This window comes from Cyprinus carpio, chromosome B7 (genome assembly GCF_018340385.1).
Source record: "Cyprinus carpio isolate SPL01 chromosome B7, ASM1834038v1, whole genome shotgun sequence".
In the NCBI taxonomy this organism is placed as follows: Eukaryota; Metazoa; Chordata; class Actinopteri; order Cypriniformes; family Cyprinidae; genus Cyprinus; species Cyprinus carpio.
In genome coordinates, this window is record NC_056603.1 from 31,668,574 (window position 1) to 31,681,482 (window position 12,909).

Below are 12,909 nucleotides of genomic sequence, written 5' to 3' on the forward strand. Positions count from 1 at the left end.
ACTATGTACAAGTGATATTCTTTCAGCTATTAAAAAAGGCTTATATGAACGGTCAGACCATGAAATTAGTTCATTTATTTGAACAGACAGGAAGCAAAAGAGGCACCACAGACACAAAATCAACAGTCTCTGAAGACAACACTTGACAATCCCTGCTTCCAAATATATCTACTTCCCTAAAATATAGTAGGTGAGAAATAAAGGAGGCGAAAAAAAAGTGTGCATCTGATGTCCAGTGAGGCCACAAGAGAGGACTTGTAAATGGTTTCACACAGTTTTCATTCATATTACACACATTCATACTGTATATAATGTACTGTTTTAATGTTGCAAAGTTTGTTCCCCATGAAAAGAGGATGTAGTTTGATCACACTTTTATTATAAGATCTAATTTTCACTATCAACAAATCTTGTTTAACTATTAACTTTTGCCTCAATAAACTCATCTAATATGCTGCTTATTAATAATTAGAAAGGTAGTTGTTAGGATATGAGTAGGATTAGGGATGTAGAATATTGTCATACGGAATATGCGCTTTATAATTACTAATAAACAGCCAATAGGTTAATAGTAGGCATGCTAATAATCAACTATTTAATAGTGAGAATGGGTCCCTATACTAAAGTGTTAACTGCAGTTTAATTTTTTATTGATTTAGCTGTTTCTGTTGTTGTTTTTTTGTTTTCATTTTAGTTTTTTTTTAAGGTTTGGGTTTAATTTAGTTTTATCTAAAATTATTATTGTCATCATAGACTCTCCATTATTTTTCCACAATGCAGTCTGATGTGTTATTTTTTATACAGTATATATATATTTGATATTTAAATGTGTGTGTGTTTTGATTGAAATCAGCAGCAGTACTTCCTCTTCTTCCTGTCAGTGCTTCCTCTTGTTGTCAGTAGATCAAAACTGCGCACCATTTATTCACAGATCCATTCCACGCCATCATTTCAGGCCATCATAGGGAATATTTTCATTTCCAATAACTGGAACTAAGACATAAAACTGATTTGCTATAATGTGAAGCCTGCACACTGACAGTTTAATCTTCCCGCTGTAGGACTCATGAATATTTGATTTTCTTTGATTTGATAGGACTAAGGTTTGCTTAATGACTTTTTTTATGAAGTTATAAATACAACGCTAATTAAACCTCTTTGAGTGTGTGTGTGTGTGTGTGGTTACTAAAGGGGAAAAATTCCAACCTGATTATAATGTGCGGTTAACCAGCTGGATTAGGGATCAGTCATATTTTCCTTTTTGGATGCTGGTAGTCGAAAGAAAAAGACAGAAAGAAGGAGAAATCCTCTGCGATTTTCCCTAGATTGAATTACCCCGTCTATCACAACAGGGTGCGAGAGGGGTGCTGTGATCTCTGCGGTAACTAAAGCGAACTGCACATTCCCTTCAAAAGCTCTTTGTGTGTTAGTACCCAGTGGTGAGCTGTACACCCATCCTGTGCTGCTCACTCAAGGGGACAGCTGGAAGCTGTTAAAAGGGCTCAAAAATAATCAGGGGTGTGACTTCTCTCCCATCAACCCTTGTCAAGTGATGGAAACGCAATTACAAAGCTCAGAGCTTGTGCGGGGACTGCAAGTGGATTCGGGATCCTTCATAACAGTCAGTTTACGGCTGAAGAAATTCGCTTGTGGTTTTGTATCCTTTCCTGGCTGATCAATAAGTCGGATTTTGGGGATGCGTGGAGCAAAACAAGACTGTTTTGCAACGAACAGACAGCGTGAAAAATCGAGCAATTGTGTCTTATATTCCGAGTCACGCTTTTTGATATCGAGTCGCTCTCGTCCCTGATTGAACCCGGCACTTCACACCTCAACCACATTGAACGGAAGCACATAAGTGACAAGTTTTCACAACTTTCTGCAAGAGTTAGCAAGAAATTATCTGTATAAAATCTGCCTTCTGCAGCTAAAATATATCGTAATGGAACCTCCGGAGTCTTCTTTGCCCGTTAACTGAATGTTTTGCAGGAATTGAAAATAAGGAAAGAATTATTCATAACAAAAAATATCCCTACTGGGCTGGCAGCATTAGACTGTTTACTGGCTACATTGTATGAGGCTGTTTATTTGTGATTTGAGTGTTCAAGTACGTTTATAGGCCTGCTCATGTTCTCACATGTGCAAAAGTCAAAGATAGCACAACATTGACAGCTGAATGAACTAAAAACTGAACTACAAATTGCAGTTATGTTTCAGCATTTTATGCAATTAAATAAATATTACCATAAGTAGAATATAATAAAAAATCTGAGTACCAGGACTATTCATTTTTACATTACAAAAGTAAAATGCATTACACTAATGAAATTTTTGAGAGACAATGTGTTCAACTGTTATGACATCATTGATTTATATAGCATGGATGTAAAATATTTATTTTGGGATAAAATATGACTGAGATTTGTGATAACCACACAACAACGAACCACACAATTATAATACATAGGATGAAAAATGGATATTCATTTTAAATTGGCTAAATATTATATTTAACAGCATTTCAAATAAGTTGTGTTTACTGTAAGTGAGCATTAATAAACAAAAAGGTAATCTAAATGTAAAAATGCAAAATGTAATATTCAATATTAGGTATATGATACACTACCATTCAAAGTTCAGTAAGATTTTTACTGAAAAAATGAACTCTTCTATTCAAGCAAGGATGAATTAAATTACAGTACTTTGTAAGTTGTTACAAAAGTTTTCTTTCTTAAATCAATGCTGTTCTTTCTATTCATCAAAGAATCCTGAATAATGGTTTCAACAAAGAATCCTGAAACATGGTTTCAACAAAAACATGAAGCAGAAACTGAAATTTCGAGAATTTCGAGAACTTGAGAATCTTTTGTTGAACATCAAATCAGTATATTAGAATTTTACACACACACACACACACACACACACACACACACACACACACACACACACACACACACACATATAGACTGATACCAAAACATTTCTAGTCCACAGTAACCAATATGGTACTGATAAATCATTCAACTGTCATGACATTATTGATTTGTATAGTATGTAAAATATTTATTTTGGGATAAAATATGACTGATATTTGTTTTGTAAGAACAAATTATTTATAAATTATGGATATCAATCTTTTTTTTTTCATGGCTCATGACATGGTACATGGCTCATTACATGATATAATCCAAGTAATTGCAAATAATCACACACCAATACTTGAGAAAATGATCATTTTAAGACAATAAATTATTGCAGCAGATGAAAACATTGAATGGACATTATGATATAATATTATTTTGTATATTGATATCATTGTGTGCATTACTGGTTCACAGTCCACAGCGATCTATTTTGCATTTGTTTGCCTGAGGCAATTTTTTTTATAGAATTAATCACACTAAACAAATTTAATTAACATGCTAATAGAACATTTAGGTTTTTAACATTCTGCTTTTTAAAATATAAATCAAGCTTTACATGTCAAGTAAATAAAACACACTGAAACTAATACAAGAACTGAGAAAAGCAGAGACAGAGAGGAACAAAGACACAAACACACACAGACAGAGGTCTCAGTCCTGCTTACTGTGTGATTGCTGGTTTGGGTGACAGGGAGGCCATTCTCATAGTGAGTTTCAGTGAAGTCGTAACCCAGGAGCTCCCTAAGAGAGACAAAATGAAAAAACAAGCTGTCATTGTGATAGCGCTACACACATACACATTTGGCGGAGGTTTATGCCATTTCAACAGCAATACTTTATCTTTTCAAGCAATGCTTTGCACATTAAGATACAGAGAAAAGATAACCACACAACAACCAACCACACAATTATAATACAGAGGATATTATATTTTAACAGTGTTTCAAATAAGTTGTGTTTGCTGTAAGTGAGCATTAAAAGGCAAAAAGGTAATGTAAATGTAAAAGTGCAAAATACATTTCTAATCTACAGTAACCAGTATGGTACTGATAAATCATATGGCATTCACATATGTGTGTTCACATGGACATCATTTTAATCACAGACCCTCTGAGAATGATGTTCACATTCAGACGGCAGATGTCATTTTCCAGTAAAAGCCTCACACGCTTCAAAGCACTGGCTCAATGAGAAAAAATAAAAACATATGATCTCAACTAGCCATCAATCCTTCTATATCCCATCATTCCTTCAAAAAGTGAATCTTTCTTCATCACACTGTCCTCTATCGGGAAATACCAGGCTGATAAGAGGCCAGGCTTTAGCTGGAGTGTTATTGTGTGGCTTTGCAAAGGGCTGGTGGTCTTGTCAGAGAGGGAGGCTATGATTAGAGCGAGGGGTGTGCAGGATGTGAGGACCGACTCTGCAATCTAGTCTATCCATCAGGGCATGCACACACACAACACAAACACACATGCAGGGGCACTACAACATTTATAACCATAAAGTCAAGTTGTTACATTTTTTGTGCCACTGGCTCTCTGATTATAGAGCATGACTGCAGTCCACAGCACATGCAGCATTTCCTCAACCAAGCGATGAGATATGATACTTAAAGGTGAAGTGTGTAATTTCAGAGCCACTAGAGTCACTGAAACAGAATTGCAAAAATAATGACTTTTTAAAGCACACTTTCTATAACACACTCACTGTCCACATTTGGTCAGACCAACCTGATCTCATAAAATATATACATACATACAACTATGAATACTGGAAACACCAACTCAGTTATCTATGTTGATACTGATGGAACTTGTGAGTGTAGTTGGCTATACTGTTTCAAACACACCTCACTGAAACACAAGTAGACGAGTCAAACTGTACACTTGAATTTACAAATTTACACTTGAATGAGTTAATGGCATTAACAGCTTACAGTATTTTTTCTCTGCATAAACTGAGAAAGTGTCTGAATACTGAAATGAAAAATACACTTCAACACTGACACACAACTCACTTCAGAGACTACAATTACGATGCTTAATGCCCTCCTCTTTTCCCCTTGTGAATTATTGTTATAATTGAAGTAAGTGATACTTTTCAGACCACTTATGTGACAGGCAACCTATAGAAGCTAACCTTGAGGAACATCTGTGTAAAAAACATTCTTTTATTCTCAGCAGATCTGAATTCAATATCCTTTTGAGAATGATATTGCTTTTTGGGTTTTGTGCTTTTAAACTGGGTGAAGTTCTAACATGGCAATTCCGGCAAAACAGAAGAGGTGAGTCATAAGGACAACCATTTTGGAAAGAGCTTCTGAGGAGCGAGGAATAGGCTAGGAAATAAAAAAAAATCTCGGAACATGCAGCGAATCAGAGTGATGACCTTTCGCATCCGACAAGAATGAAATGATGGCACATTTTCAATCTAAAGTTGGTGTGGAGAGTCCGCTGCTGAGATGGAGGAGACTGTTGTGTGTGTTCGTGCATGTGTCCATAACATTTCAATGAGAGAACACAGCTGGCAGTTTGATTTGTGTATTATTACTGAGAGAGCACCATTATCTGCGCATTCATAAATTACCTCTATGATTTTCACACTTTATAAGACCCCAATTCCCCAAACTCCAGCCATAATAACTCTACAAGGATTGAAAAGTGCTTCATAAATGCCACAAACCCTCACTGTACTGAACTTCTCCTTTAGTCCATCACCCTCTACTTAGAATTACCACCATTTAAAAGGTAAACACTTTTCACAGCATAGTGAGAAATGCACTCTCTTTCTGTATTACAGTCAATAAACAAAACAAACCTGCCTATTAGCAATGCTCACATACACACATAAACACTAACCACTCCAGCAAATCACTACTCGGGGCTACACACTCATTACCTCTTCCGTGCTCAGCCACACTGACACAGTGGCAAACATTTGTGGGTTGTGGGGGAAAAAACACACAAAGTTAATGTGATCAACAAGGCATGAGTCATTGTTTTAGTTTATGCTGGGAACAACAATGTAAGTGTTGATCTAACACCTGTTTTAACTGGCCAAATGCTGATCTTAACTGCTAAAAGAACCTGCAGGCTAAAACCTTGTGACATTTATAGCTCACTTAGGCCTTGCACATCAATACATCAGTGTTTTTTTGTGCAATTGTGTCCAAATCACTTTCATGGACAGATTTATTTACTTTGATGTTTAAAATCCACAGAATAAAATTATGTGGCTCTTCTTAGACAGGTAAGCTTTGTTACTCTAAGCATTTTGGGCTATAAACACCAATATCTGTGTTTGCCAATCAGTTTATCATGAGTCCATAATGTTTAGCTAAAAGCAAGGAGTTAAAGGAATGTTTCATGTTCAGAACAACTTAAGCACTGGAGGTAATTAAATGTAAACTTGTTTAAATCATGATTTCTGAACTGGAAGTACTGGATGAACTTTTTGTTATGTATTTCCAACATAAATCCTGTCAGTGAAGTTTGCAGTATGTAAACTTTACAATTAGTCACAGTATGTCAAGTCATCATGGCAACAAAATTAAAAAATGAGATATAATTTTAATCAGTAGCCAAGTCTTTTTTAACATAACAACATAATGTTTCGTGGATTTTAACCCAGGGTGTATTTGAATAAATTTTGTAAATTTAGCTTTTTCTGTGATAATTTACTTTAAGCCACAGATGCTGTCTTTCACTGAACCCAAAACTTTCGTGAAGAGCAATGCAATCAATAGTTTTTGATAGCTCAAATAATATTTCAAGAGTTGGCAATTTCAAAGGAATTACTTTTAGACAAGAATAGCATAGATACAACAATGTGCATTACTATATTGCATGCTATATATAAGGTTAAAGTTCAACCATTGGAGTGTCATTAGACAATAAGCTTCAGCAGCTCTGTTTATCCCACCTCACGGATCCCATCAGAGTGTGAGGACTGATGTGCATAATAATGTATCAGCCTTATTTATTTTTTTGAAAAGTAGAGATAAACAATGAAATTTGTGTTGCTTTGAATTTTCTTTGAAAGTTGCAAGGGGCTAAAATGCTTGCAAGATTACACAGTCATGACATGCTTAAATGTCAGTGATGTTGGTCCATCTAAAAAAGCAATCATCATTTTGTACAAACAATGACTCCAGACTAATCTGATTGCAATGGTATTCAAGTCATCTGACCCATGTCTATTCACAATCAATGTATTTATTTGTGATAACTATGAGGCAACTGAAATACTGCACTTAGAATCCATATTTCTGTTACAAACACATCTAATTAGTGTGGCTGTAGGACTTAAAGTAGCTCTAATTCCTTAAGAAATTCAGACAACTTCCGTTTTGTACATTCCTGACATTACCAAGGAGCACTATGGGCAATATGGATCCACTGCTCTCAGAAACCTCAAGAAAATGTGCACTCTGCCTAAATGAGCAAAAACAAATCAAGCAGACACTGGAACGGCCAAACTGTGGCAAACATCTTTGTAATAGCTGAGAAAGTGACATAACCAGTGGGATTCAGTTAATTTATTCCTACAGTGAGAGGAAATTGTTAAAGGGTCATCTTTTCTGACCATTTAATTTCCCTCACCCCCGAAGGTCCACTTAAAATGATAGTGAAGTATTTTGCAGTAAAAAGTCATTATTTAGTTTTTCATGACCTTCTCTCCGACCCTTAGATTTAAACAAGTTGCTGAACAAATTTGGAAAAAGCTGTTTTGCAGCTTTGTTTCAATAAACAGTCTTTGTGGGCTGGGATAATGATTTGAGTTCTTAAAGTTACAGTAGATTTCATAGTAAGAGCTCTTTTAGCTCAGAAGATAAAGGAAAAATTGATTCCTCACACTTTATTTAAATATTAAATAAAAAATATAATAAAGAACCAGCTTTCTTTTGCTGTTTGATTTGTACGTATTAATACAGACATCGGCAAAATTATATGGGTGACTTATTAAGCAGTAAAATGGCCTCAGCAAATGGGCATAACACATTTGGAGGCAAATTTATTCTACCTGTTTAACCAAGGAATAGAATGTTTAAAAAGGGGGAAAGGAAATTGAATTAATTCATGCTGAAGAACCACCTTTACAATTGGGCACAATGATGTAAAAAAATTTTAGCTTTCTTTTAATTAATTTCACAAGGTCCCTGTGGTCACAGAACAACTGAACTATAAACACTTATTCGTTTTTTTTCTCAGAATTGAAGCTAAATCACCCGTTAGTAGTTTTGAGCAGGTAAACTCGGGCAGCAGCACAGTGGTCTGTGCAGTTCAATCAAGTGAAAGCTGAAAAGCGTTTCATTTCTAAGGTGGAGCCCAGTAGGCAAACGATAGGAGAGAGGACGGGAGCATGATTTGAGACAGACGGCCTCACGGCAGGAGCTATGAGAGGTGCGCAGGCTAGATATTCTGGAGTCTCCAGCATTGCAGAAAACAGCCATAAATTCTACATTTACACTAAAGACAGAAAAAAGAGCCAGTTTTAACCTTCCTCACAGTACACAATGCATACATCCGCTATAACTGACATGCTCAAAATTAATGAAAGTGTAAAAATGTGCTTCTGCATATTGATATTCTGCACATGCAATCTGAGTCCCAGCTTCTACATTACAAACTAATGTAGCACATCCATCCTTTTGCTCCCACTGATGTAACACCCTCCAACAGTTATCTGACTGAATGAATAGCTGGCATGAGAAAATGTGATACTGTTTAGGAATAAAGCGTCGCTAAGATTATGCAATTCCTTTTAAAGATAAAGTGTGTCATTTTTTTTAAATATTCAAATACTTTCTTCTATCCCGGCTTAACATGCAGAAACAACATAAGCTTGAAGTTGGGTGACTTCCGTAAGAGTGTAAACACTGTATCAAATTCTGGCTTCACCAATAGTGTTATTTGAGTGGCATTCCAAAAGTCCTAATATAAAGTCCAGCAGCATGAAACAAGTGGCTGTCCATATGATTAAATCACTGAATCAATCTCTCAGCCAGTTTGTTCAAAAACATTGATTTATTCTGGAACTAAAATTTACGAGCAAGTCACTGAATCATTCACTTAGCTGAAGTGTTCAGGAAACAGTGAATCATTCCAGTACAAAACAAGTGAGTGTCTGCATGAGGGAATCACTAAATCACTCACTCACCTATAATCAGTTTAAAAACACTGATTCAAACAGGGATTAATTAGCATACACTCTTAAAAATAATGGTTCCAAAAGTGGGGTTTCACAGAGATGTCACAGAATAACCAGTTTTTGTTCCCCAAAGAATCTTTCAGTGAACAGTTCTAAAAAGAACCATTTTTTCTTAGTGTGAAGAACATTTTTATTAATCTAAAGATCTTTTTTTCACTTTAATGAACCTTTTGTGGAATGAAAAGTTTCCATGGATGGTAAGGGTTCTTTGTGGAATCATTGATGCCAATAAAGAACCTTTATTTTTAAGTACTACTCTTACTATTCCAGCCAAAGAAAGATATGGTAAAAATAGTAAGAGTATTATGTGGTTCTTTATGTTTGAGTCATTGAATCATTCACTCAACTGATTTGTTTCAAAATCACATACTGTCTATTTCAGGGGTCAGCAATTAGCAGACTATGCACAAAGACAACAGTAACACCATTTTACCATTTCTACAGTTTAAGTTAGTGGTACATCAAAACAACAGAGCTGCACACACCACCAACACTCAGTGTTGACTCAGACCATTCAACTAAATGTTAGTGACAAATTAATGATGTGGTGCCTTTATACAATGAAGTTTTTTGAAAGTACAGAGACTGGACCCCTTGTAACTTTAATCAAACACCCCTGGTCTATATGGCCGTGTCTCATTTCAAAGGCTGCGCCCTCCGGAGGTGGCATTCATCAGCTGCATATGCCATTGAGGCCGTCACATTTTCGAAAGGAACTATTATAAAATTTACTAAAATTCCTTGTGTGTAAGCACTGTCATTTCTTTGGAATGTAATAGTTACTTTTCTGAAATAAGAAAGGCTTGATGAAGTGTGCACCAGACAATGCGATCTCTGGAGGCTGCAGCCCTCAAAATGTATGAATCATTGAATCAATCAGTCAATGCATTTTTTCAAAACACTGATTCATTCAGGAATGAAAAAGTGGCTGCCTAAATGAGTGAATCATTTACTCCAATTATTCATTCAAACACACTAAATTATTCAGAAACAATAGCTGCTACTGTTTGTTGCATGGGGGTGCAGAATGGTTGATTCTGCTGTGAAAATTTTCATTAGCAGGGTAAAAAATAGACAGATAGATTGGCAATATTGAGTCAAGTGTAAATGTAAGGCCACTGTATATAAAAGAGCATTGTTGATTTTCACTACAATCTAGGGCTTTTTTTGTCGCAGACTTCAAAGCATGATGAGTGTCAGTGTTCTAGTGCATGTGTTCTGTTGTCCTTTACCTGCTTTTAATGCTAATAATGTTTATGTTGATTGCTCAATCCCAGATAATAGGAGACAAATTAAAGAGAAAAAAGTCAAAGGAAGCAGTGCTGATCCAATTCTTCTTCTGCACATCAGACAGTACAGCTTATAAAGAAACAACAGTGAGGGTTTGCGCTGGAGGAGGCACTGAGCACAGGCGGAGATAAGTGAGTGTGAGTGTCTCATTACACTTCTATTTTCAACCACCAGAGTCTGGGTTAACTGTCCAGCGGACTTCGTCTTAGATTAATGTGCTTGTTTTATGCACAGCTGGGTTGGAGGAACAAAAAGAATTGGACTTGTCTCAGTGTGTGTACGTGTGTGTGTTTTTCTCTGAGGAAAAACAGGTGCAATTCAGCAATCAGCAGTAGAAAGAAATTACTCATAGTTCTTAGCTGAAAGGCTTACTTGAACAAGCTTGAAAAAATAAAAATGAGATAGACAGACGGTTAAAAGCAAACAGAAAGATGAAGAACCATGACCAGGTCAAGAAAGAAAGAAAGAAAGAAAGAAAGAAAGAAAGAAATTGCTTGGTTACAGTGGGTAGTAACAGGTGTGTGCAGGATGTTTGTTTGATGAATGTGTGTAGGTGTGAAACTCGGTTAGCAGAAAATGAAACCTTATCTGCCACTAAAGATTTACCACAACCCAGGATGTGTAACCGACTTTAAAGTGGGACTCTCATAGTCAGTAAGGTGTAAAATCTTCAAATAGCATCAGTATTATTCACTTAAATGTAGATTGTTTAGTATGCAACAAACCCCCAATTGTTGACTCATCCCATACAATTTGTCCTGCAGACATTGTGTTTTGTTGAATAGGTGTCTTTACTACTGTTATTATCAAAATGACAACTTTCACAGGGAGAAAAAAAGCCATACATTTACTGAAGGTGGGGTTTGAGTCAAAGCTAGAAATCAGAAGATAAAAAGACTAGAACACCCCACAAACCACCTGACACCGCCTAACATCGCAGAACACCCTAAAGCCACAAATCAACAATTAAAAAACAAAACAGTTAGAATACGATTGGAACCACAGAGCAACACTCTGGTAACCACTTAATAGTGACAGATAAAAAAAAAAATCAGTTTAGTTTCAGTAAAGTTCAGTTTTCAAGGTTACTCAGATTGTGAAACTGACAAAGCAGCTATCAATGAGCTTATTTTACAAACAAGTATAGACTGACTATGTTTTTACAGTAAGATTTTAAGATCCGAAACATGTGACAAGCTTCTGTTTAATATTTTAAACACTCAAAGAGCTGCTCATGAATAGCATTTTCTTTTCTTTCAGAGCGCAGAAGATTAACCATCAGCATCTCTCATAACAGCTGTTCTGCTGCATCACAAAAATCACATTTCCTTCTGGTTCTCAAGATCCAGAAGACTATAAATTGTCAAAGAGATTCACAACTACCATCTGATAGCGGCAGACTATCAAAGCATGCCATAATTGCGCTCAAGGTCAAGATGGTGCAGCATACCGGATTTTAGCTTCGTATATTCTGCAGTCTGCAACATCTTTTATTTTCTTCCTGTCTGAAAAACTGAAGGTGTTTACAGTTTTGAAAACGCTGGACTGAAAGCGCGGCAGTAAGAACAGCAGAGGTCACAATACAGGGGAGATGACTGCTTTGTGTTTTATTGTCCATCTGAGAGAAATGAGACTTTACAAACAATGTAAATGCAATCAGGTAGTGAACAGTCTAGAACAGGGGTCATAAAATTAGCAGACTGCGGTCCAAATCCTTCCTCATGAATTAGTATAATTAAAAATAAACATATACTGCAGACAGAAAACAAGAGACTTGCTGATTGTCATGACAACAGAGAGCCACCTCTGGCACAATGTCTATACTGGAAGTAAGCAGCGTGTTTCGACTCGACAAAACTAGATCAGTCTAATTATAATGAATAGAGCTGCCTGCTAGGCCGCTTCATTTACCTCCACCTGACTTGAATAAATTAGTTTTATTTGAATAAAAATATTACATTTTTGTATTTTAAAAATGTGTTTTGCTCCTCTAAAATGGTCCGTGAAGATTAAACTTTATTACTAGTGGATTTCCTCTGAAGTACACAATGACATATTAGAAAAAACAGAAACACTTTACAATAAAGTTCTATTTGTTAACATTAGTTCACTACATTGATTAACTGCAGACACATGACAAATAATGTGTTCTAAAATCACCTCAAAATATTTCATCTAGTTCCAACTAGATGCAATCACAGTCTGAAGCTAAAATATCAAATCATTTATTACACAATATTTTGTGAAATCTGTCAATAGGCAGACTTACTCTGACTTTCAACAACTAGCGTTAACTTTTCAAGGCTGTAATTTGAGGCAAAAGTTACATAATGTATTTTAGACTATAGTTTTTGAGGCAAAAGTCTTAGTTAATGGTTTGTTAAAGGGATACTTAAAATTAAATTAAAATTTTGTCATTAATCACTTACCCCCACGTCGTTCCAAACCTGTAAAAGCTCCGTTCATCTTAGGAACACAATTT

General features: G+C 35.9%; 1 protein-coding gene across 3 annotated transcripts in view; it reads right to left on the bottom strand.

Annotated features, from left to right (window-relative positions):
* adam19a (ADAM metallopeptidase domain 19a) overlaps positions 1–12,909 on the bottom strand; it is a 77,648-nt gene that overhangs the window by 32,528 nt on the left and 32,211 nt on the right. For all 3 annotated transcript variants that reach the window (XM_042728338.1, XM_042728337.1, XM_042728336.1), the window contains one exon: positions 3,590–3,665. In XM_042728338.1, the coding sequence (XP_042584272.1) occupies positions 3,590–3,665 (76 nt within the window). The remainder of the gene's footprint in view (positions 1–3,589; positions 3,666–12,909) is intronic.